The 26,275-nt window shown below is 51.2% G+C and overlaps 1 protein-coding gene across 1 annotated transcript; it reads right to left on the bottom strand.

The window, feature by feature from the left end:
* Positions 1–11,729: 11,729 nt before the first annotated feature.
* Positions 11,730–19,489, bottom strand: OTP (orthopedia homeobox). The gene is made up of 3 exons (XM_087815072.1): positions 19,453–19,489; positions 17,862–18,271; positions 11,730–12,260 (listed from the first exon to the last, which is right to left on the bottom strand). Exons 1-3 carry the CDS (start codon positions 19,487–19,489, stop codon positions 11,730–11,732), a joined length of 978 nt encoding a protein of 325 aa, XP_087671198.1.
* Positions 19,490–26,275: the final 6,786 nt, after the last annotated feature.

Below are 26,275 nucleotides of genomic sequence, written 5' to 3' on the forward strand. Positions count from 1 at the left end.
AGAAGCATCCAGACGGCAGGAGGGGCGGAGACGCGGGCGGATCGGGGCTGGATCCCGGAGACTAGGCCGCGGGCCCACACCCAGTGCCGCGGGGTAAACCGGGGAGGGAATCTCGGCAGCGGAGTTTTCCCGGAGGAGCGAGGGGGTCCCAGCCCCACATCGGGCCCCCAGCCCAGGGCTCCAGGGCTAGGAAGAGACGTCCCCACAACTCTGGGCTGTGAAACCAGCAGGGACTGTGGCTGAGGGTCCCTGAGGGTCGCGGAGGCTGCGGGAGCCCCAGCAGCTCCTCTAAAGGGCCCGGCACGGACTCACTCGGACGCTCCCTCTGAGCCCAGCGCCGGGCAGCAGCCTGAAAGGACCTGGGACACTCGGGGAGGAACTAACCTGCCTGAGATCCGGGCGAGAGGCGGAGGGTGGCTTCCTCCCAGGCAGAAGGGCTGGCGGAGGCCATGGCTCCTGTGGCGAGTCCTCCCCGCACACAGCCGGCAGGCAGGCGCCATGTTTGAATCCCTGGCACCTGACTCGCACCTTTGGCCCCGCCCCGTGATTCCCGGAGGCCCCACCCCTCCCACCTGCAGCTCATCCAGCCATTTCCAGGGGCTTTTCTGTGCAAGTGGCCTCGTGAGCCTCATGCTTAGGGCTTTCCTAAAATCTCTCAAACAAGCAGCAGCTGCCCCATACGGCTTGATAAGCAGCCCCAGGCCTGGCACTAGCGGCAGCCTGCACTGGCTCATAGCTTGGCCTCTCCTGGACACCTCCAAGCCCAGCACAAGTAGCAGCCAACTACGGTTTGCTGTGTAGCTCATGCTGGGTGGCCCTGGGCAAGGGACTGGCACAGGCTGACTTTGTACCTCCTGGGAGGCCCCAGAGACAGTGCACCAGGTGGTCAGACTCGACCACGCTGGATTACAACCCTACCACGAGTGACACACTCAAGGGGCACACTTGGTGAACACCAAAGCTCCACTGAAGTAAATTCTGCTCCATAGGGGTGTCTCCAGCACAGCAGCTCTTTGGCTGTAGTTGCAGCTGGTCCTCACAGCTCATTGGCCGGGGGGTCAATTCCTCCCAGTGACGCCAATAGCAACCGAGGCTCAACTACAACAGGACAATGCACACAGACCACACAGGGGAGCACCTAGAAGGCCCAGCTCAGGTGACTGGGGAGGCTGAGCCACTGGACCCTACAGGACACCTACTACACAAAGCCACTCTACAAATTCCAGGAGACATAGCAGCTCTACCTAATACATAGAAACAAACACCTGGAAGCAGCCAAAATGTGGAGGCAAAGAAACATGTCACAAAGGAAAGAACAGAAGAAATCTCTAGAAGAGGAACTAAATGAAATAGATCTAAGAAAGCTAACAGATAGAGAGTTCAGAATTTTGTTTATAAGGATGTTTAAGCAGACTATTAGGGATATAACTGAGAAAATCAATAACATAATAAAGTACCAATTTGAAATGAAGGCTACAGGAACTGAAATGAAGAGTAATTTACAAGGAATCAACAGCAGAGTAGAGGACATTGAGAATCAAATCTGCAATTTGGAACATGAGGAAACAAAAAACACCCAACCAGAAGAGCAAAAAGAAAAAAGAATCCAGAAATGTGAAAATAGTATAAGGAGCCTCTGGGACGACTTCAAGAGGCCCAACATTTGTATTATTGGGGTGCAGAAGAGGAAGAAACAGACCAAGACATTGAAAACCTATTTGAAAAAATAATGACAGAAAACTTCCCCTACCTGGGGAAGAAATCGACTTACAAGTCCAGGAAGCACAGAGGGTCCCAAACAAGAGGAACCCAAAGAGGCCCACAGCAAGACACATCATAACTAAAATGCCAAAGTTTAAAGACAAAGAGAGAATCTTAAAAGCAGCAAGAGAAAAGCAGTTAGTTACCTACAAGGGAGCACCCATACCACTGTCAGCTGATTTCTCAACAGAAACCTTGCAGGCCAGAAGGGGGTGGCAAGAAATATTCAAAGTGATGAAAAACATGGAACTACAACCAAGATTGCTCTACCCAGCAAAGCTATCATTTAGAACTGAAGGTCAGACAAAGAGCTTCTCAGACAAGAAAAAGCTAAAGGAGTTCATCACCACCAGACCAGCACTACAGGAAAAGCTGAAGGGTCTTCTTTAAGAAGAAGCTAATGAACAAAAGAATCTGGCGAACTAAATAGATCCAGAGACAGATCATATTTCAGAGGAAAGAGGGAAGGGGGTGGAGGGTGGGAAGAGATTAACCAAAGAAGTTATATGCATATATGCATAACCCATGGACACAGTTAATAACGGGGTGAAGGCCTTGGGAGGGGGTGGGAGCAAAGTGGAGGGGGTTAATTGGGGGGGAATGGGACACCTGTAATACTCTCAACAATAAAGATAAATTTAAAAATTAAAAAAAAAGAGAAGGTCTTGACTCTAAAACTGTCAGGGGAGGGAAGACAACTAAAGGCTCCTGAAAAACTTCCCATACTCCAACAGCTTCCTCGGGGCTTGAACCGCCTGCCTTCATCCATGCATCAGAGAGGGTCACGGGCAGAGGCTCCTCCGCCGGTGCGCGCGAGCTCACCTGCTAGGCTGCCCCTTCTTTCCATCCTCCCATGTGGTCATAAACAACTGGCATTGCCTTGGCAACTAAGTAACCTCGCTAACACTGCCCCCACACTAGCTTCTAAGCAGTTTTCCAGTTACCTTGCTAACTTTCTACAAGGAATTGGTACTATTTGAATCCAATTAATCCAACCAATATTTACTGATTTTTTTCCTTCAGGAGAATATGTCTAGGTTGTCTTTTTTCTCTCTGATTTCTCCTTTCCGGTCAAATCCATGGGATAACCACACTTTATTGGGTGATAAACCCCATGGCACTAATGGTTAAAGGAGAGGGGTAGGGATTCCTTTGCCGAGCCATATTTATCCGTGGAAAGTTAAATTATTGCATGTCCCAATCTTTCTTTCCTACTCTGGAAAATACATCCCGTGAAACCCCAACCCCTTCCCTGGGTCCTATTACAAGGCAGTGATAGATGTTGTCAGTGGCCGCAACTCTTGAGCAGAGCACTGGTGTTCTGTGCTTACCTCTTCAGTGCCTTAATACAATGCTGACTTGACTCAAAATCAAATCCCCTTCTCTCAGATAAAAGGACAATACAGTATCTTTAAAAGAAACAGATTAGACAAAGACCAGACAAGGCATCTTATTAACAGATATTTTTTAATTGACTTGTCCCACACTAGTCAACCATATAAAATTATAACATTATCAGCAATGGTTATCACTGGGGAAAACTTCAGATATTATATGTGAAAATAGAAGCTCACAGCTGCTAAGTGACTGGTTCAAGATCATACAGATGATGACTGACCAAGGGTTACTACGTTTCCCAACCCATGCTGCATTTCTTCAAACTCCCCAACTACAGCAGAGTAGAGACAGGACAAGGGATGTTCTTCTATAACAAAAAGGGGGAAAACGGTATCTCCCTGAAAAGCAGCAATCTCCTAATCTGTGCCCAAGGCCACCCCTACCAAAACCTTAAGGTCCTGCTTTGGAGTTCTGCCTAAGGAGAAAATTCGCTTCTTAACTCTTCAAATCTGAAATGCCTCATGGCATACAACTGTTTCTCAGAAAAGCCACTAGGTTTAAATGAAAATGAAGCTCTTATGCCTACCAATAGGGAAATCTAAGATAGCTGGCTTCTAGGCAAGCGTGTGTTCCTCCCTCTATTGTGGGAAACAATCCAGTCACTGGAGTTTCTAAGAGTGGCATATTACCTCTTCCAAGATACCAGGGCATAATTTACTAAATTGCCTTTTTGAAGACACTGCATGGTACCCCAGTTCTTTGGGAAAGGTAATTAGCCTCCCATGGGTGACTAGTTTACTCCAAGCGAACACTGTGCTCACCATAGGGTGAGGATGGTCTATTTTTGTGAGAATGAAAATATTATTTTGCTTGTTGTCAGGCATGATTTGTGTATTTTTCACCTTATTAATCATGTAAGCCCTTTAATATATGACATTTTAAAATTACTAACTACTCCCCCACATATGATAACAGATGAGCAGCAAGTGCAGTAAGCTAGGAGCTTTAACACCCACACATCTGACCTAAACTTAACTTAATAAACATCTATTGAGCACCTACTATATGCCAGAGTCCATGCTAGATGGTGAGGAATTATGTTGCTACAATTTATCCACTTGGAGAATATCAGTGATCCCATAACAATACAATATCAGATTATGAATAACTATTAATGTATACCAGATGGTCCACATGGCTTGTCCTGGTCACTAGAGGCCTGAATTTGATCAATGGCTCCCAATTTAAGAGGATAGTGGATAATTTAGTAATGCCATAGATAAACATACCAAATATACTTTATTGATCTGAAAATAAGACCCACAAGCAAAGGTCAAAAGAATTCTAATACAATGGAGAAGAAAATCCTAAGGTGTTGACACCGCTCTCTTGTAAGGCCCAGTTCCTTCAGGAAGCCTTCCCAGGAATTCTATGCCCCGTGATCTAATTCTTTGAATTCCCACTGCATTTATGAAATGGACCGGAATCCTCTGTACTTGATCAAACCATTAAAAGCTGCCTTCTTAAAATATATTTGTTCTGTCTCCCCAGTTACATGGCAGGCTCCCTGAGAGCCAGGATGAAATTGCTTCTCTGGAACTCCACCTCCGTGCCCTGCCAGTAACCACACACACAGAAGTTGTTGACTTATAAGTGTAAAAAACACATTAAATAAGGGAACTAAGAGTATCACAGAGAAAATAAGATTGTGGCAGAGATATTTTCTACTCCTGAATATCCATATGCTCCCCTACATTTGCCAGCCCTCTTGCAACTGGGGGAAGCCTAGTTTTTGCTTATTGGACCATAAGCAGGAGTTTCTGGGACAGAGCGTTAGAGCCCATTCACAACCATCCAGCTCTTTCTTTTCCCTCCCCCAAGACAATGAAAACCCCATAAGGAGGTGGTCAAGCAATAAAATGAAAGCAGTTTAGATCACTGAGTCACCCGCCTGAAGGGAAGCTGTCCTGGAGAAGCACTTCGCTCATAGTGAAACTTCTGTGAGCAAGGCATAAACCTTGATTGTGTTAAGCCAGGTTTATCTGGTATCATAGCATAAGCTAGTATTATAATGACTGGTATAAACATGAGTCAAGACTAAAAAGAAAAATCATTTCAGTACTAAGAGATGTGATGAAAACTCCCCAGTGAGGCAAGACTACAGACGGAAGAGCAGGAGGCAGACTAGGCTCAATAAAAGAAAGGGCTTCCTGGTACTTGGGCCAAAAATAGAGATCTGTCTTGTGTTCAACCAGAATCTTCAAGTCCACTTGGCAAGAAAGGAAAAGGGGACAACCGTGGTCAGGGAATTTGAACTAGGTGATTCCAAAGATCCCTTCGAATGCTAAGATTTTGTGATTTTATGATTGACAGAGTGGGTTTCTAATACGTGGAGTACTTAAAAATGAGAAATAGCGTATCCTGAGTTGTGACTAGTTAATATTATACAGAAGCAACATCGACAGATCCCCCTATAAAATCTTCCAGAGACAGGTAAGAAACACACCTGAAGTACCAAGGAATTCAAGGATCCTCTCCCTGTGGATAAAGTCAAACTGCCCCCTCTCCATGTAGAATGCCTCTCCCCTCAAAATGCTAGCTCTCAAGTTTCTTGCCACCTCAGCCCAGAGTTTGTGTCATAAGGAGACACGTGCATTGATGAAGATCCCTCACACAATAAAGAGCCTTCTTGTTGGCAAACCGGAATTATCTTGAATTAACCTCTAGAGAGAGGGTAAAGTTCAGGAGATAAGGAGTGTTTCTAGACCTGTTACTATATTTAATTGATCATGTTCCATCAAAAAGCACTTGTCTTGTTTAAATTACAAGGGTGGATTGTTGAGCTTTTAATTAAGGGCAGTTTTTTGGTTTTCATCCCTGAAAATACTTTAAGACTAAGAGCAATGTCTACATGCTGAAAGGTCTGAAGATCTTTAAAATTATCTTAAAGAATAATCTCTGCCACTTACTAGGTATGTGGCAGAGACAAGTTACTTAGCCTCCATGAGTCTCAATTTCATCTGTAAAACGGGGATTATAAAATCTACTTCATAAAAGCACTATGATTTAAATGAGATAATGTACTCTAGAAACTGAAAAATGGAGGTCCTGAGGAAAAGTAAAAAACACCCTCCGAAAATGTTATTTGTGAAGTCAGTGTTGAAGCACCTAATAGACTAAGCATGTGGTAAGAAATCAAGGGCAGTTCAGCTTCACTGAGCTCATTCAGAACTTTGCAATTAGAAAATCTAGAGAGAACCTATTTTAATTTCAATATACTTATGTTTTGTGTTTTACGCTTTAGTATTTTTAATTTCCTAAGAATCACATATAATATTTTCAGTGTTAAGGGCTTCTGGAGTTCTTAATCTGACCCTGTTTGGATTTATCTTAAATAGATTCAATAAGGACTGTGAGCAAAAGCATATAAAACCTGTGAATTTCAATGAATGATATAAAGAACATGTACTACATATGTCATGTGGGTTAATTATATACTTCCTGGCACTTGTGAGTTACTTCAGCTCAGAACTAAGAAGGAAAGTGGCAGCATGAGCAACTGCAACAAGTGTATCTCAAGTCCAACGTGGCTTTTAGCTTGGACATACGGGACACTTGATCCTGTGGCTGGAAGGTGCGGTTTAACTGCACGAGTAATCGTGCCTGCCTACATTCTTATTATGACATTGTCAAAACCCAAAGAGGGCCCTCTCTTGTGAAGCTCATGCCTGAAATTCCTTAAAAGCATTTTCTAGTAAGTCTGATAAAATCCACGCCATGTTTTCGTAGAGCATGCATGAGGAAAAGCGAAAGGCATTGTTCTGTTTCTCTCTGTGATGCCCACATGCTAAACAGGCCAAGGCTCCTGTACCAAAAGCTTTGCATGGATGAGAGTTAGCAGAGAGCCAGGCAGGGGGTGCCCCCCTTTGTTGCTGCTTTCATTTTTAAAATGAATCATAATTTCTGCATTGGATATGAAGATGGGTTTATAGCTATTAGCTATCATATTAATAATTTAGAAAATACATGCCCAATCACTTGTGTTCTTTCAATTCCCGATGAACACAGCTGCAACCCACATTAGAAGCACGGGCGAATGGATATTTTTCAGATGAGATATTTGGGCTGAATTATTAGAATAGCCTGTACTACAAAATTACTAATAAACATTGCTTCTGGCTCAATTTAGCCTGAACTCAGTGAACCTATCCAATGGTGACAAATCAAAAATTCCGAAATGCCCGATGAATGAATCTAACTAATCAAGGAACCCTGTAGGAAGTAGATGCCAGGATTAATGAGCCAGTCCTTTCACCACGCCACGCTGTTATTTCTTCACATAAATGCCCTCAGATGAGATTACCTTCATGTCATGAAAAGGAGAAAAGGAAGGTTACATTCTTTCAACTGACAGGTTAACTACTGCCATTACTAGAAGACATCTTTGTGTGCTAAGTTGTTTTTTTTCCTTTATCCTAAAAATGAAAACGTAAGCTACACAACACCAATTAAAAACATTTTCATTTTCAGGGGCAGCAGTCATCGAAGGCTTCAGATTGCCCCACAGTTAGAATTTCTTCCATGTTCTCCAGTCCCACCCACCCGGCTTTGCTCATATTGCTCCATGTCCTGTTTTGTATCCAATACCTAACATCGTCTTCAGCAGGCTGAACAACTAGATCCAGTTTCCTCCACCATCAACAAAAGGTAAATTAAGTGCAACATTGTTACTATGCCATCGCTTAAGGCCACGCATGATATTTAGTCCCAACAGGAGGATAAAATAAAGATACAGGAATGAATATGCGTTTTCAAATAAGTCAGTCACGCGGTTACATAACAGGCGTCCACTCCTTGCCGTTAGCACTGGCGACAGTGTCCGGTGCCAAACAGGCTCCTCAGCACAGTACAGTTCATTAGAGGCAGGACACCTACCATGCTGTGCGTATCTGCCCGGTGTCCCGATATCATTCATCATTACTATCTTTACTCCCTTATTGAATGCGATTGCTTATTAGTATAACTTTAACAGTTTCCATCAGAATTGCTGCTGACAAGAAGTAAAAAAATTAATACGAAGCATTATTCTGTTGTTAGGGGGTTTTTTTCTTCTTCCTCAAACTGCAGAAATTGCTCAGGCTTGTGACTGAGATCCTCTCTCTGTTTTCTGCCGTTGCTAAGCTGTCCACTTCAGCAGTGTAGGCCAGGTTGCCTTTCTTTATGCTAATGGCATATATGACATGAAAATGTTCAGCATTCTTAATACAAAAACCTATTGCCATAGAAACAAATATTATTCCAGAGTCAGGCCGAGTGATGAACTCTGTACTCTTTCATTCTAACATTGATAAATAACCACTATGTTATGAAACATAAGTATCTTTGAGAGCGTCTATCACGTCACTTGATTTGTAACCTCTCATCAGTGTTCTAAGTTGGCTCATTTTTTTTTTTTTTCAAATGAAAGATCCCATTTCCCTTGCTTCTGAGAAATACAGTTTTTAAAGATTCCATTTAGCATCCTTTATTGCATTCCTACATCATAAAGTTATGCTTTATAGCAGCATAAAAAAGCTGTAAAATTAGCATCCTTGTAAACACCCTTCCATGCTCCCTGGCGAAGCAATCTGTGATTTGTACTGATCTCTTAGATGTGACTTCAGATTACAGTATCCATGATTTCAAGTTATTTTTCAAAAAGAGTACTAGCCTAAGAAAGAGGGGATATGGCAACATGTAAAAACAAGGAGAAGTATTTTTCTTTTACCTACAGATATTTTAGAAATTGGATTATGCCGCTAAATTCTTGGTTGGGTTGTAAAACACAGAAATGTTCCATTTTTTATGTGAAACCTCAAATGAACTTGTTCTTATCTTCTTTACTATTTTAACATTGTATCAAAAATACCCTTCAGAAAACACAGAGCTGAAATATTCTGTGAACCCACCAACCAAGTTTTACCTGTAATTAAAATTCCTAAGGTAACAGGAATATATTATTTTTCTTTACCTTAGAAAGTCGTGCCTTTCGTCCGCACCTTTCCGAAGACGCCACTGCTCTCTGAGTGGAGTAACCATTACAGCAGCTCCTAAAATTCAGGCCTAGCCCAGGGGTGCAAAACTGTATTCTAGGACAAGGGTGTCTTTAGGGTTACGCTCTGTGGCAGCCAAATCGGAAATCTTCCCATGGGGAAGGGTGGGCTCTCAAAGCCTGTAATGACCATTCAATTCCAAACCACGGGATTGATTTTGGTTAGTCTTCCTAAGGAAGCCGGTGACAGGCATTCGCTCCCAGCTCAAAACACTCCCGCATGCTAGACTCACGGGGTGGTCACTTTCAAAGTTACGCAAACGCGTAATCACTAAGTTGCACACCTGAAACGAGTATGGTATTGTCGTCAGCTGCTACTGGGGGAAAAAACAACCACCCCCACAACCCTGCCCCTCAAACTACCGAAGACACAGCAATTTTCACCACTAGTTCGGGGGAGTCCCCTGAGCACGAGCCTAAATTCGAGGTCAGCTGGAACCAAGCGCGGACCCTGCCCGAGAAAACCAGCGCGGCCCGCGGAGGGAAAGGGGGAGAGGCACTGGCGGGCCGCCAGGTGGACCTGCACCCTCTGCCTCCGACGTGCCCTTTGCCCCCAGTTGGAAAGCCCGGGGTATCTGCACGCGAGCGTAGATCTGCCCGGCTGTCTCCTTCTGGCGCCCCGAGACCAGCTGCAGCTCAGGGCGACGCCCCAGGGCAGGGCTCGAGGTCCCCAAGCTCCCTCCGCCGCCGTCCTTCCCCGGCCCACAGCCTTCCCGTCCCCGCGCGCAGCCGGGGAAGGGTCTCGCTCCACTGCTTTGCCGGAGGGAGACGGTTCACCTGAGCAGCCGCCAGCCCTCGGGCCCTGCGGTCCGCGCCCGCAGCTGCGCCCCTCGGCCCAGCTCCGGCCCCGGAGCCCCGGGCGGCCCGCGCGCGGCCTCGCGAAGCCTGGAGCTCGCCGGGCGCCCTCTCCCTCCGCCCGCCGGCGCGCGCACCCAGGCCAAGCCCGCTGAAGGGCGGCCGCGGACGCCGCGCGGGGCCTCCGGGCCGCCTCTCCCCCGCCCCCCATTCAAAGGCACAGCAACGCCCGTCGTCCTCCGTATCACATACTGAAAGTGATTTTATTGTATCCATTTACATTTAACTTGATATAAACTTGTCCGGAAAAGTCAATATGCTTTATATTAGCTCAAACATTTATTAAGAAAACCAAATTCCATAAATAAGCACAGACAATAAGTTAAAACATATCACAAATTGACCAGTATGTAACAAGAATGCTTTATCTACACAAAACATCCCATTTCACGTGTTCGTTCATTCTTGGAAAGCGCTTCTGTTCTCCGGGTTTGGGTTTGACCAGCACATGCAGAAAGAGCTGATTGTGTTTCTCTGTACAAAGTCGCAGGGTTGCGGGTGTCCGAGCGCACCCTTCGGCGGCCGGCAGGGGCCAGGGCAGTGGCCAAGGGGCACGAGGGACGACAGGACGACCACGGAACAACCAAGGGCACAGAGCAGCGAGGAGAAGCGGCAAAGCAGACAAACCCCTGTCCAGAAGGATCCAGAAAAGAGATGTGGCTTTTGCTTTTACAAAAGAAAAATTTTCTTACATGTTTATTTTATTACTTCTTATAAAGACTTATTAAAACGGGTGAGATCACCTCTTCATCACACGACTGCTTTAGTCTACTCCAGCCCCAACCCACTGGCATGTTCCTCCTGAGAAGCTTTCCCTCCAGTACCCTCCTCACACAGTTGTGCTTAAGAAAATAAAAATAAGATATAACAAAAGCTTTTTTTTTTTCTTTTTTTTTTTGCAAGCCAACAGGGGGTTGCATGGACGTGACTGGTTGGATGAGGCAAGGGCAGGGCGTTGGGAAAGTAAACAAAGAGGAGTTGGAAGAAAGATACAAGGATGCGTGAAACTGTAGCAGTCGGGCCTCGGAGGCGGGGTCGGTAGCAGATGCTCGCCCCCGTCGGACAGAACCCCCAACGCTGAGCTGCCCCCGAGCGCGTCCGTGTGGCTTAGGCGCGCTGCGTGTGCGTGTAGAGTCCGCGTGAGAGAGTGTGTGTTTCTGCCCACAAACCGGTCCACTGGTGTCTGATTTCAGATCCTGAGTCGACTCCCTGGTAAGTAAAATGGCGGGAAGGATGCTTTTTGCAGGGCGCGGGCGCGGGACGCGTGGCGCGGGAAGGTGGGGGAGCGGGGACGCGGGGGCGCGGGCGGGGCGGAGGGCGTCGTGTGGAGGGTGAGGGTGGGCGGCCGCGGTCAGGGGCCGGGCGGCGGCGAGAGGGGGCCGCGTGGGGCGGGCAGGGGCGGGGAGGCGCTGGAGGCGCGGCGGGGAGGAGTTGGGCGGCGGGGAGAGGGGCTGGCGGGGGCGGGGACCGGGCGAGCGAAATCAGGCGGAGGGGAGGCCTGGCGCGCCGGGCTTGGGCGCGCCCGCGCGAGTGGAGAGAGGGGAGGAAAGAACGAGACGCGGCGGAGGCCGGGCCGGGCAGGGCAGGGCGCGCGGGCGGGGGCCGGGGCGGCGGGCGGGGCCCCGGGCGCGCGCGGAGGGGCCTCGGGGCGGCCCCGGGGCGGAGCGGGCCGGGCGCGGCTGCATTAAGTGAAGCTCATGGAGACTGTGTGCTCTAGCGCCTTGCGGCGGAGGGAGGCGATGCTCGTGCCCCGCCACACGTCGCTGCTGTCCGGGGAGCTGCAGAGCTGGGGCGAGCCGGAGACGTTGCTGGGGCCGGGGAGGGAGGCGGGCACCATGCCCGGGAAGGCGGGCTGGTAGAGGTGCGACTGCAGCCCCGCGCCGTTGGAGCCGGCCAGGCTGTTGGACAGGCCCATGGAGTTGGGCGGCGGCCCGGCCGCCAGGCTGCACTGCGACAGCGACTGCGCCATGGCCTGCTGCCTGCCCAGCGCCGGCGGCAGCGGCAGCTGGGACACGCCGGGCATCGCGGCCGCGGCCCAGCGCGTGTCGTTGGCGTGGAAGGAGCACAGGCTGTCGCCCATGGCGGCGGCGGCCGCGGCGGCGGCGGACGGGAACTGAGGCAGGCCCGGCGTGGGCAGCAGCGTGCCGGGCGCGCGGAACACGTTGGTGGTCTTCTTGCGCTTCTTCCACTTCGCGCGCCGGTTCTGGAACCAGACCTGGGGCGGGCGGGAGGGAGACAGACAGGGCGCTGTTAGGAGCCGGCGGCCACGAGGGACGGGGGCTCGAGTCCGAGAAGCGGGCGTCAGGTCCGCCCACTCAGCCCCAGGCCGAACGAGCGCCCTGGGCCCCCCACGCCCCCACGCCGGCCGGAGACCCTGGTTCTCCGACGGCTCCAGTCAGCTGGAGCCCCTGGCGCCCACCACGCGCCCGCTCCCGCAGTCCTAAGTGCCCGTGCCCCGGGGCGCGTACGCGGGGCGAACGCCCTGTGGGCCGCGCTCCCCGGGCCCTGCGCGCTGGCGCGTCGGGCGCGCGGCTTAGACGCGCAGGCCTGAGGCAGGCGTATGTCAAGGCTGGATCCACAGGTGTACAAATGAAGATAAACGCGTGCCCATGTGACTTAATAGCGTGCCTTATAACACTGATGGGGTATAGAATTTTCAGAAACGCTGGAAATTTGGAAATTGATGAAGGGCCGTGCATGACATAGTCAGTTTCAAAATCGAAAGACAAAGGAAAACCCCTAACGCCACGGATGACAGAGCAGTGATTCGCGCGGGAAAGGGAGCGCCACTGAGCTGCGGCGCTGTTTGGGTCGCGGCGGTGACTTTCTGATTCATAGCAAAAGGTCCCACTGACACGAGTCTCTGTGCCTCCTCCACAGCCCCCTCCGAAGACGCCCCTGCCTGGGCCGAGCAGGGGTGCTGCAACCTGCTGCGGGCGCCGGAGCCCCGGGCCCTTCAAGCCTGTGCTCCTCAGGAACTTACTGAGAACCCCAAATAAAAGGCCTCCGATTCCCCCAGCTCCTGCCCCCTTTCACCTATAAACCAAAAGCAAATTTCCTGACCAGTGCAAATTAAAGAAGGTCAAGTTTAAAACTCACACTAGTTATGAGTCAAATTTAATTTTGCTAGACAAACCCATATGTCTTTTTAAAGGAAATGTGTTTGATGAAATAAACTCCAAGTGAAATAAGTTTCCTAACAGTGACCCTGGAATTTCAGATCTTAACCAGACAAATTCGCCTGTGGATGTCAAGTTCACTACCACAGGGCAAGGAGCTGTTCTTCCTGAAAGATACTGAGTAAACTGCCTGACCAAGATAACCTCTCATCTCCCATATTTTAACTTGATCTTTAAAAAGTAAAATAGCCAACATGCCTACTTGGCAGGCCTGCAGTTTAGTGTCTAGCCAGCTGAAGGTTTACCGTGCATAAATATAAATGGTATGGGACACCGCTCAGATACTGATTGAGTTTCCTCATAAGAATTGGCCAGTGCAATCTGATCACCGTTATTTGTGGCCAGAAGGTTATTCATCCGTTCATCCAAGCTCTCCGGTGTTTATTCTGCGAGCTGAAGTGTCCTGAGCCTGGACGGGCGTGGCCGCCTGCTGGGTTCGCCAGTTGCGCACAGCTCGGTTCTCCGGGTCAAACCAGCCGCGCTCCCGACCCCGCGCGAGCCGCGTCTGCAGCCCAGGAGTCTGCCCGCGTTCGCGCCAGACCTGGCCCGTTCTACCGTACCGGCGCATCGCCCACCATTATATATGTCTCCGGTTTCTACCCCATTTCCCACGTTTCTGTTTACACCGGTGTCCAGACTGGGTAAAGCCCCCGCCCCCCCGTTTCTTCCCTGCAAAGCCCCGTAAACTGGCGGCGCAGCGGCTTAATGAGGCGGCAGGGCCGGGCGGGGGCTGGGGTGCTGCAGCGCGCGGTGCCCTCAGCTCCTGGAGGCCCTCGGAGAGGAGCCCGCGGGAGCCGACGGCAGCGCCGCGGGGACACCTGCGCGCACAGGTCGCTCTGTGTCGCCCCAAGGCGGGGCTGCGGCAGCGAAACCGCTGCAGCGCCCACAGAGCCCGTGTCAGTGTGCGCACGGTCCCCACGCCGCGCGCCCCGCGCCCGGGCCTCTCTATAAATTACAGGCCGGTTTCCAACGCTCGCAAGCGCCCGTGCATCCCGACGTGCTCGAACGCTGGGGACGCAGGGCCGACGAGGAGGGCGCCTGGCCTGCGGGGGGGGGGGGGTCCGGGAGAATCCCGGGAGGAAACGCACCCGCCGGCCAGGTTCCTGAATCTCAGGCACAGGCGGGAAAGAACAGCTGTTAAAGAACTAAACACTGTAGGAATGATCGAAAAATCGTGCTCAATTATGTTTGAGGGTTAGTAGTCAAATGATGGCTACAAAATTTTTTATGTTTCATGGCTTACTGGGGCTGGGAAAAAAAATCTTCATGGGGCCTGAGCACCTCCGTTCCAAGCTATGATGCATATGTTTTTTAAATGTGAATGTTTCCACTTGAAGACTAGAGCATGGCGGATTAAAATGCAGGCAAAACCTGAGGGAGAGCTTGAGACCGCACAGATGACAACTCCAGGAAATAGATTAACCGCAGCCAGGGCCAACTTTGTACTCAGTTTGAAATGCAGCTCTTCTCGGAAAATGCTTAATACAACAGTGAGAATCTAATGGAGGTTGGAATTTAAAAATCCACTTTTGTGATATCTGCTGTTACAGTAATATAGACATACTGTAAATGTATTTTAAAATATATAGCCCGTTTAATTCCCCACTTATAAATGGCCCAGAAATAGAGAAAGAGAGGGAGAAGGAGAGAATATTACTTTCCCCCCCTTCGAAGCAAACGCTTTATGAAGATCTCATTGGAATCCAGCAAATGATTAATGTGAAGATTTGGGAGGAAATCTGGGGAGCTGTATTAAAGCCTAGATCTCAGGTTCATTTCGATCAGCCAGCCGTGAACTCTGGGCCGAATTCATTACACTTTAATAGTGCTGGGAGAGGAAGAAAATGCAATTTCTCATTCCATTAGAAAACTAGAAAATACTCTCGGCTTGTCCCCCTATTAAGATGTGGCAGGTGACAGGGCCATTCTGGGGGACACGGTCAATGGAATTACAGCACATTATTTTTGTTCCTATAAAATATTGAAAGGCAAGCCTGACTGTGCAGAAGTTATTTCACTGATTTGGTTTTTATGTAAATAAAATATTGAAAGTTAATTAATCCGTGCTGGAGACTAATGATTATGCTTATTATATTGCATTTGATCGCGTCATTTGCATGATTCTCGCATTGCTGCTTAATAAGCCATTCCAGGTTATAAATAATTCTGAAATTGGTTTCTAATAATGGCATGCTATAAAAGGAATGGTTTTATTATACTAGCCAGGAAAGGGGCGCAATATCAGGCATGGAATTGGCCTCCGTGTGAGTAGAGGTGCTTTAATAAATACTTAAAAGTATGATATATACCAGGTATAGATATAAAAATAAGTATGTTGGAACATTTAGTCTACAACCAGAGAGCATCCTTAAAAACATACAATTGCAATAAATTAAATGTTTAGATCATTTTAATCAGTGCAGTGGCCCACGTACTGAAAAGAATGTGTGGCAATCTGTTAACTATAAAGAAAACTATGAAGTACTCATCATATAAGAACATAAACCAATTACTATTTAATTTAAATTTGGTCAAGGAGCAATGGTAGAGTGAATTGTGAAGTAAATACATTTTCCATAAATTATTTTTGCATTACATTACATAATGTTAATCATTTTGAAATGTTAATTAAAAAGGTTATGTTGATCTGATTACTTTTTAAACTATGGAACATTATTTTTAAAAATATTGAAATTGCCATTCTATTAAATTGTTCCTATCAGCAGCCTCAAGCTATTATCTTTGCTTGAACATTATGCTAGAACAATTAGAGTACTTTGTCTCTTTCTTCTTGATTATCCTTTTGTGTACTCTTTGAAAATAACTGTTTCTATTACATAGTTTGTATTTTATTTCATTTACAACTTTTTCTATTAAAAGATTCACTGCCATTAACCTTTGGAAGATCTAATAAAGTTTAATAGACCTCGCTTTCTTTTTTCTTAAAGTCAGTTGTCCAATTATATTTTATTTGTGATTCTAAGTTCTATTTTAATTTAAACTAATTATCAGTATGCCTAGGTTAAGCAACAGCATTTAATTCGTTAAAACAAAAATTATTAGGTAGTATTTCTCTTGAGGGACAAAGAGTCAATTTATGAATTTTGAACCTACAAGATTTTAACAAGCCGGTGTTGTCATTAGCAGTAATGGAGGTGTTGAAATGGTATACATTTTTTAAAGTTTTAACTGAACTTTAAGATTTTAAAAGAGGTTCAAGGTTAAAAAAAATGTTTTTAAGAGCATCAGTAATACAATGCAATTAACATCCTTTTGATGCTTAATATCAGTGGCCCATGGTTCAGGGTTTCCAGAGTTCACTAAGGAAACCACCCAGACTTAGATTGAGTAAAAATGTTAATCTATGTTATACCTGAATCTTGCTTTATTAATTTTACCACTTTAAGTACCCAATGACATTCATTCGCTGACTATTTAGAACAGAAGCACATACTATTTTTCCGGGTTATACTATCTTTAAAATGCCCAATGGAAACAGAAATATTCATCGCTGTGATTATGGACACCTTTGTCTCTTCTTAGATCAAAGGTAAAGTAACTGAGAACTTTAAACTTAATATGTAAAATAATCTAGAGCTGAGGTTGACCCCCAGGATTAGCGGACAGAAAATAACCACGTCCAAGACAGGAAAGGAAGGTTTTCAGCACCCTGGATAGCTCGTGATTACGTGGGCGTCTTGAAATTTCGCCTCCAGCACCTGCCCACGAAACATTTGATACAGTGTTTTCTTTCTTTTAAAAAGCGGGGGAAATGAGATTCGTTAGACTTATGCCTTTATTTACCAATTGTCAGGAAAGCTGTAGGTGTGATTTCCTGTTATATATAATTTACAACTTGGAGGACAGTTGGCCAAGAACAAGGGGTCAGTAACGATTTTGTCTATTATCTGTCAATCTTTCCTGCCCTAAATGTCCTGTCTTCAGATCCGATATCCAAAACAGAAAGCCTTCACTTTCCCCCTGTTTCTTGAGGGGTAAACCAAGGCTCCGAGGCTGTGGGGATCGCTGCAGCCGCTCTGGGCACATTGGTTGACCACCAAAGTTCCAGTCCTTTGGAAGCATCAAAGCTGGGGCATTTTGCCGGAGAGCGGTCGGACTGATATTCGGGAGAATAAAGGCCCGTGAAACCCAAGTGTGGATCCCTTTTATAAGGTGCCCCCCACACCTTACTTCTCCCCTTTTCATGTTTCCTGTTTAATTGTTGCATCCCCCCATTTATCCAGACGCTTAGCACAGACTCTTTGGAGGGTAACGAAATACTTGTCAAGAACGCAAGCGGGAGTGGAAGTGCGCGCTCGGCTTAGCCGCCCCGGAGGCCGGGGCGCGGCTCCGAGGTTTCCTCCCCGGGACGCAGGCCGCCGGCCAGCCGGCCAGCGCCCGCCTCGCTTTGGAGGAGTTGCTGCCGGGCTGCGGTTATACTGGCGGGAGACTGGGGCCCTGCCTGTCCTTTGGAGGACGGCGACCGGGCCAGTTTCGGGGCAGAAGAGCTAAGTCGACCCAGGAACGCCGAGGCTTCCGAAGAGGAGCCCAGGGTCCCGGCAGGGGGAGGAAAGGCCCGGTCCTCGGCGCGGATGCCCCGCCCGCCCGCGCGCCCGCCCGCGGCCCGGCCCGCGTACCTGCACTCGGGACTCGGTCAGCCCGATGCGCAGCGCCAGCTCCTCGCGCATGAAGATGTCGGGGTAGTGAGTCTTCGCGAAGCTTCTCTCCAGCTCGTTGAGCTGCGCCGGCGTGAAGCGCGTCCGGTGGCGCTTCTGCTTCTGCTGGCCCTGCTGCTGGCCGGCTTGGCTGGGGTTCGGGCCGCCCTGGGGCCCCGGCTGCTTGTCCGCGTCCTTCGCGCTCACCGCCAGCGAGGCCGGCGTAGAGCCCACGGTGGTGATGTCCTCCCCGGGCAGCAGAGTGGCTCCCTCGACTGGGTCGGAGTTGGGCGCTAGATCCCCCGGGTGGCCCCCGGGGTCGGAGCCCCCCACGCCCAGCCTACACTTCACCGCCTCCCGGTGGCCCAGAAGCTCGGCGGCATCTTTCATACCTGCGGAGGCAAGGGGGTCGCGGTCACTACCTCCCCGGCGGTGCAGGAAGGACCGTCCTCCCCGCGAGGTCCTCCTGCAGCCGCGTCCTCCGCTCCCTCCGCGCCCACGGTCGCCCTACGGAAGAAGCTCGCGGGGCGCTGGGCTGGGCTCCCCAGGATTTGGAGCCCGGCCGGAATCCCGGCCCCCCCTCCGCAGCCGGCTCCCGAAGGCGCGCCCGGTGCCCGCAGCGAGAGTGCCTGGGAGCCCGTCTCCCGGGCCAGAGCCCTGGCGCCCGGGACCCGGGAGCGGACGCGTGCGGGAGGGAGACGGGGAAAGAAAGCGAAAGGATTCCCGCTGCCGCCCCACCTGCGCCCAGGCAGCCCGAGGAAGTCTGCCTCCCGCCGCGCCGGGTCCCTCTCTCCTTCCCAAGACGAGTGAGCCTCAAAGCCTTCCACCCCCCGAAATCCGCCCGAATCAGCTCCGCCTCCCCCTCAAATCAGAGAAAGTGTTTGGAAAATGGAGTCACATCCATCACCAAAGATTCCCAGACCGGAAACCCAGGCGGCATTAAAGAAACTCCAGTAAACTCTGCAGACGCGGCCGTGAATCAAACTTTAGGGAATCCGCTCCCCGCCCGCAGCCGGGGAGGCGCGCGGCTCGGCCCGCGCGGGGCCGGGTCTCCCGCAGGCAGCGGTGCCTGCGGGGCCGAGCGCGGCTGTCCCTTTCCTCGGCGAGCGCACTGAGCACATCCGCGGCGAGTGCGGCCGCTGCTCCTCCAGCCCAGATTTGTACAAATTCAGTCTCACTCGGGCGAGGGGCCGAGAAAAAGTAGGGGGGGGGGGGGGGGAGAGAAGAGAGAAATCCCAAATCAAAGCAAACGGGGGAAAGGGAGAGAAACACTTCCAAACAAATTATCTCGGGGCAGGTCGCCTTTCCAAGAAAAGAAATAATAATAATAAGGGGGCTGGAGAGACGAAAAAATAAGAAAAACAGAAAGTAACATTTCCCAACTCCTTTTTCGGATCTACATATTCCATAGATTTTTTTTAAGACGATGTTAAATCAAATTAAACTTTAATGCAGCACAATTACTTTTAAAGAAATTAGCCCATTTAGGGCGCATTAAGGTAAAATAAGGAACAAATTGACAATTTCCTGCCCCGTCTTCTCCTGGCTGCCCCGGCGAGAGGCGCGCACTCACCTAGCCTGGCGTCCAGGAGGTCGGCGTGAGACAGCATCGCGCACCGCTCCAGGGCGAAAGCTGTGCCCCCCAAAATTTTAGCGGCTTTAAGTTATTTAAAATAGATATAAGCTATAAGCTATACGATATAGATATATATAGATCACCTAAATGAAAGAAAATTCGGTTTGTGGTTAAAAAGGGGGCTTCTTGCATTATAATGTCCTTTAGAGAGACGGGGAGGTGCTTAACAGTTGAATGAACCCGTGAGCAGCTCGGCGAGGGGACCAATCAGGAGGGCAGCCTGCAAATGTCAGCGCCCGGAGAGTCCCCCGCTCCGCCCGCCCGCCCGCGCCCGCCCGAGGAGGCGGCGGCCCGCGGCTCCAGCCCTGAGCCGCAGCCACGGCGGGAGCGGCCGCGCCGGCCTCGCCCCGGGCGTCCGGCCGACCTCCGTCCGTGTTCCCGGCGGTGCTCTCCGGGCTCGCCTGTCCTCCTGGTTCCGCTCCAAAGGCTGGGCTCCGTCTCCGGGAGCTAGCACCTTCCTGGGGCAGAGGCGAGGCTGGGGACCCAGCAGGGCATGACCCCTGCGTGACCCGAGAGTTTTCTCCGCCCGCGCGCTCCGAGCTCCACCCGCGCGCCTCGGGCCGCGCGGGGCTGCCAGCCCAGAGCGCAGGGCACCCCGCGGCCTCCAGACCGTGCGCAGACCTGGCTGCCACCCAGCAGGCCTGGGCCTAGGGGCCGGACGCCCTGACTGGGACCCGGAGCCTCGGCAGGCCTGGAGCGCAACAATGCAGTCGACTTCCCGGGCGCTTCCGGGGCCCACGCGCAGCGTGGATTCGCGCGCTGCACCCTTCCCGCCCCGCGCCCTCTCCTCCGCCGGGCGCACGCGTCCTAGCCCACAGCCCTCTCCTTTGGTCAAAGTTTCTAAGTTCTGCTCGGCTCTCAACTCCACTTAAGGCTGTAAATAAAGTTAAATGCTCTTTATTTTCCTCTTGAATATGTTAAACTACTTGAACAATTTTAAGTGCTTTGCACAAGTGAAGCGAACCATTTCTAATGTTCTGATTTTTCAGAGCCAGCCAACAACAAAGTTTAGATTAGTAATATATTTCTAACCAGAGTAATTTTCAAGATCATTAGGCATTTATGTAATTAGTGCCAAATCTATAAGCTTTTATTACGATTATTAGAGTAAAATCAGTATAAATTTGTACTAATTTACTACTGTTTAGACTTGGCTGTCAAGCCCAGAGGTTCTTATTGTAAATGATAACTGAGGAAATTAAGTGCAAAATTCTGTACCATTTCTGATCTGCTCCTAAACAATCCGTTTCAATTGTATTTGTAGCAGAACATAATGCCCTTTTAAAGTTATTTGACTTGTATTTTTATTTGCAACACAAGAAAAATGCCCTCTACCCAGACACAATGAAAACTGATATTTACTACTCTCAACTTGATTAACATTGATTTTTAATTCGAGAGTGATGCAATTAAGATTATTCATTTAGTGCAAATAAAGCTTCCACAAAAGGGTGGCCCTATGAAGTCTGTTTTAAATAATACCGAGCAAATGGCTTTTTTTGTTCGCTGTCCAATTGACTTACACAAAACATTGGAAATGCTGCCTGAGAGCAGATGCGAGAGAAAGTGTGTGTGCGTGTGTGTGCGTGTGTGTGTGTGTGCGTGTGTGTGCGCGCGTGTGTGTGTGTCCGCGCACGCGCGCGCACGACCTCCACCGCGTGTGTGCGGCAGGGACGGGACCGAGCCGGGAGACAAAGGAGGCGGCCGCGCGAACTCGGGGCAGTTTTGTCTTCTACTCGTCTCCCGAAGCCCGCTCCCCTCCTCCCGAGCGCACACGTGCGTGCGCGCACACATGCACACGCCCGTGTGAGTGCCGGCGTCAGCCACACCGGTTCCTTCTGAGCCGAGGGGACCGTTTCCTCCGGGCTCCGGGCCTGGGGAGCTCAGGCGGCCGCCGGCGGACCTCTGCGGGGCCGGAGCGCGGGCCGCGGCCGCAGCTGGGCTAAGTCCGCGCGGCGGCGTGTTTGGGCGCCGCGAGGGTGTTCGGCAAGCGCCTAACGTACTTTCGAGAAAGGGTTTGCTTGAGAGGAAAATATCTAGACCCGAAGCGAATGGAGTCCCTGAATAAAGTCTTTCCCTTCCTCGAACAAAACCCCAAATCCAGACGCTACAGGGCTGGGCGCGCGGGCTGGATGCACAATGGAGACCCGGGCGGGGCGGCTTGCGCCCTGGACGTGGCTTTCGAGTGCGCACCTGGCTGCACGCGCCCGGCGACTCTAGAGGTTTTGTGTCCACCTGGGTGGGGCTTGCGGGGCATCCGAGACCGGAACCCAGCGGCGAGGGGCGGAGACGGGTCAGAGGCTGAGGCAGGGCCCCCAACACGGGCACCTGGCTTCTCCAAACTGGCAGGTCTGAGGAGGCCCGCACCCGGTCTGGACGGAGGGAGGGTGGAGAGGCCAAGACCAGGGAAGGGAAGGAGAAGGGCGCGGGGCCCCGTCCACACCAGCGTGCGCGCGAGCGCCAGTGGCCTCATTCCGCGGCCGCCCCGGAGCAACCAGCGGCCGCGCAGCGTCCTCCCACACGCACAGCTCGTATATTCTGTTTTGTTGTATTTTTCAGGTCGATAAATAAATGTGTAATAGTTAATGTGAAGACACATCAGAGTAATAACAATGGGACGAAATCAAAGGATTATCCATCTCTGTTAGTAACCGCTGAATAACAATGTTGCGGCGTGATTGATAGCCCGCTTCATTTTATGACTTTTCTATTGGTCTTGATTTTTATAGCAGTATAAACAAACTAAATCATTTCTTCCAAGACTTCAGAGCACAAGCATGGGTGGGGAAGGGGGAGAGAAAAGGAAAGGGGAGGAAAAAAAGGAAATCTGAGAGTGGGAGGGGGTCAGGCAGGAGGTGTGGGGGCGTCGAGGGGGGGAGGAAGGGAGCTGGGGCGGGAGCGGGGGTTCGGGAGCCTGCTGCCAGCGGGCGTGGCGAGGTCCACGACAATAGCCTGGATGTAAAACGCCCGTCCCCGGCCCGGTTCCCTCTCTGCAGCTCGCTTTGGCCGACGTCTGAATCCACCCGGGCAGGGCCTGAGAGGTATTTACCAGAGTTTCATTCCCGTCGTCTCCCCACGTTCCTGGGGCAGCCGGGAAAGTGCCGGTCAGGCCCGCTGCTGTTGATAATTTAAGGCATTTCCCACATGATCATGGGAACTGAAGTCCCTAACAAGGCGAGGTTTTAGCGCAATGACCCCCAAATCTTCGGAATGACAATAATGTCTTCAGAAATCACTTCAAAGCAAAGTAAAAGGATTTTCTATGACGGATCCAGTGATTTTTCCTCAATAAATAGGTTTTAGATTGTTACACACACGTAGAAGTGGAACAAAGGGAACTACCAGAAAATATATTGGTTGCCCCTAATAAAATTTATTTAGACAGTTTACTTCTCATAAAAAATAGAGATTGAATTTTGTACAAGAGCCTGCCAAGGGGCGATGCACAGGGAAATCATTTTTTCTTTCTTCCTCCCCCCTCTCCTTTTTAACGAAGCACCAAGAGCACTTAAAGGCCAAGGGGCCCGCTCCTGCGCCCGCCAGGCCCAGCGCCCAGGCCGAGCCAGAGACCTGGGTAGTTTCGAGAGAAGTCGGCTTTCTGGGAGATACAGATTTATAAATACATAAACCCTTAATGGCTGATTATGTAAACTGCAAGAGCAGCCACTACCAAACCGGCGGTTTTTTCCTCCTGCTTTGCCGTTCTGATCCAGAGCAAGATTTAGAAATCCGGTGTGGCTGGATGGGTAGGTGGGACTGGGTGGGCGACCCGAACAGCAAGTGTTTTAACGAAGGGCGTATTGCTGATTAGGTTTCTACTTCTGATTCCCCCCCTAATTCTATATCTGTGTTCACTGTGAATCCTTTGCAGAGTCAGAGAAACAGTATAAAAATATATACCGGGTGCCCTTTGAAGAACTGGGTGTGATGCCCGGCACGCTAATTGCTTTTTCCACTTAAGGAAACCTTCGGTGTTTATTAAATGTAACTTTGGGCTGCTTGGCGTGTTTGCAAACTGCTCTCTTTTCTTTGCAGACAGTGGGCTGAAATATGGCGCGTGTGATTCACAGTCCTGCTAGTAAATGCTGAATTGTAACACTGTTCCCTTTAATGAGCAGCGCCTCCCTCAATAATTAACGATCTCACATTTTCCTATTTTCTTGCCTGATGAAAAGAATCAATTTTAATTCTTGGTAAATTACAGCCATGCTTTTGGGTATTATTTGCTTACAGAAAACAAATCAAGGGCCTTGAACACTCCTGTTTACTTTTCCAGATATGCAATAACCCAAACGCAGCGCTGATCAGCTCTGCCTCGGGCCTGCCTTAGAACCTCAGAAATAATGAAGAGCGAGGGCAAACACTGGAGGGGAAGGCAGGGAGCTCTCAGGTTCACTCCTTTTGAAACAATGGCGACCACTTTTGCCCATCTCTCGCCCCACGTGCTAGAACCGATGCTGCCCCCCCCCCCCCCACTCGTCCGTCCCAGACAAGTGCCGGGTCCACTCTAGAGTTTGGGGCTGCTCGGCGTCTGGCTCATTTGGGGGAATCGATTCGAGGGTGGGGTGAGTGGATGAAAGCAGATCTGGGAGGGTGGCCAAGTCTCTTGGAAGGGGTGACGGGCGCTTCCACACTTCCCTGCATAAAAGAACTCTCTGGAGGTTCCCATTCAAAGGGACCTTAGCCCAGGAGGCTCGGCCGAGTGCGCCCCCGCCCCGCCCCGCCCGCCTCCCCGCCGCGGTTCTCGAAGGCTGGGCGAGCCTCTAACCTCCAGCCCGAACCAGCCCCTCTCCAGGCCGCTCCCGGCCCAGCTGTCCCGCGGGAGCCGCGGCCTCAAAACCTCCGCGCATACAGGACGCGGGGTCCCCAACCTAGGAGCGAAAAGCCAAGGGTTCACACTCCAGGCTTTTTTTCTTTTTTTTAAGCGCAGGGAGCGGGGCCTGCGTGTGCGTGACGCGCGTACCGGGCGCGCGCTCGAGTGAGCCGCGTGTCACGCCCGGTCCCCCGGCCGCGGGGCGCGCCGCCCACGGCGCGGAGCGGGAGCGTCGCCCCCGATTTCCTGTCCTTCCCGGGGGTCTGTGGCGACGCCCGAGCTCAGCGTATTTTTTCTCCTGCGACAGTTTCCCATACATTCGAGTCTGCAAACTGCCGCCGCGCGGTCCTCTTGCGCGGCTCTTCGCGGCGCCGGGCCTTGTTTATTTTTTGCTCTTTGCCATCTAACAACTAGCGGCCCCGGCCCCGGAAAGCTCCACGCGAGACGGGCCCGCGCGGTACCCGCCCCCGCCCCGGCCGCCCTTCCTTCCCCGCAGCCCCGGGTTTTAATGGCCTCAATTAGCCGCACGGAGCACAGTCAGTGCCATGGAGGTTTTGTTTGTATGTGTTAAGTTCGCCGCTTTTCTGATTTCTATTTACTCAGGGTAAATAATCATATATCAGTTATCCAGTTAGGTGACAAGGCTCGTAATTGGAATAAAAAGAAAAACATCTCATCCTTATGTCTTTCTATAACTAGATGGAGCGCTAATAAGACCGCATCAATCTTATCTAGCAAATAAATAAAATAGGCAAACAAACAAATTCGTCTCCAACAAGTTAATGCGGTGTATCTGAGTGGAAAGTAGATATTTTCACGCAATCTGGAGATGAGGAGTGACTTTTAATAAAATCACAAGAAAAACAAATGTAATTCTGGGAGCCGTTCCTCGGGCCGCGCGCGCCCCCGCCCCTTCCCTTCCTGGGCCGATCGCCCCGCAGTCGGCCCGGCCCCGCCCGGCTCTCGGACCCCGGGCCCGCGCGCGGGGGAGGGCGCCCCGCCCGGTGGCGAGCCCGCCGCGGCTCCCGGGCCCCGCCGTCCCGCCCGGCGCTTCCCCCGCGTCCCCCTCCGCTCCCGCGGTCTCCCCGCGTCGGCTCTGTCCTTCCGCCGCCTTTCCGCCCTCTCCCCGTCTCCGGCCCCTCCCCCCTCCCCCCGCGCCCGCCCCCCCCCCCCGCGGCCCCTGGCGCTGCCCCCCCGCGGCCCGAGCGCGGCTAATTCCGGGCGTCTATTTTCACTCAATTAGAGAAATCTACAGAGAAGATCGATCTTCCATCTGCAGACATGCCAGCTTAACAAATTAGATTCTTGTTTCGTGCAGGTGATTTGGTGACAGTTGGGGAATTAGAAGTAATAAGTTGTTGTGTTTGAGCCCGGGCCCCGCCACGCGCGCCCTCCCCGCCCGAGACCCCCGGCCGCGCCCGCCGCGCGGACACCCCGCCGCACCGCTCGGCCCGCGCCCGCCGCCGCCGCATCCCCCGCCGTAATTAGTGCTGCTGCCCTCCATGTGGGCTCGATTAAACCGTGATTTAGCCGAAAGAAATATAATTATGGCTGCAAATAAAATAATCAGCATTGAAGAGCGATTTCCTTAATGAGATGGAGCGGTTGCACGTCACGGAGTAAAGGGGTCTCATTAAGGGGCGGTAATGAGGCTTGGGCGGACCGCGCGGCTGCAAAACAGCCCAGCGCCGCCCGCCGGCCCGCCGCCCGCTCCCCGGCCCGCCCGGCCCCCAGGGGGCGCCGCCCGCCGCCCGCTCCCCGGCCCGCTCCCCGGCCCGCCCGGCCCCCAGGGGGCGCCGCCCCGCTCCCCGGCCCGCCCGGCCCCCAGGGGGCGCCGCCCGCCGCCCGCCGCTTCCCCGCGGGGCGCCGTCGGGCGGGGTGGGCTGCGGGCGGCTCTGCGGCCGGGTCGCGGGCCCCGGCTCACGCGTCGGCAGCCGGGTTCGCGCA

This window comes from Miniopterus natalensis, chromosome 3 (genome assembly GCF_054644295.1).
Source record: "Miniopterus natalensis isolate mMinNat1 chromosome 3, mMinNat1.hap1, whole genome shotgun sequence".
Classification (NCBI taxonomy): Eukaryota; Metazoa; Chordata; class Mammalia; order Chiroptera; family Miniopteridae; genus Miniopterus; species Miniopterus natalensis.

Bases quoted from the DNA above. Each gene is read 5' to 3' on its own strand.
- OTP (XM_087815072.1), bottom strand. From the start codon at position 19,489: ATGCTGTCTCACGCCGACCTCCTGGACGCCAGGCTAG. The intron at 18,272-19,452 runs GTGAGTGCGCGC...TTGCCTCCGCAG, and splicing joins CCTCCTGGACGCCAGGCTAG to GTATGAAAGATGCCGCCGAG. The intron at 12,261-17,861 runs GTACGCGGGCCG...CGCCCGCCCCAG, and splicing joins TGACCGAGTCCCGAGTGCAG to GTCTGGTTCCAGAACCGGCG.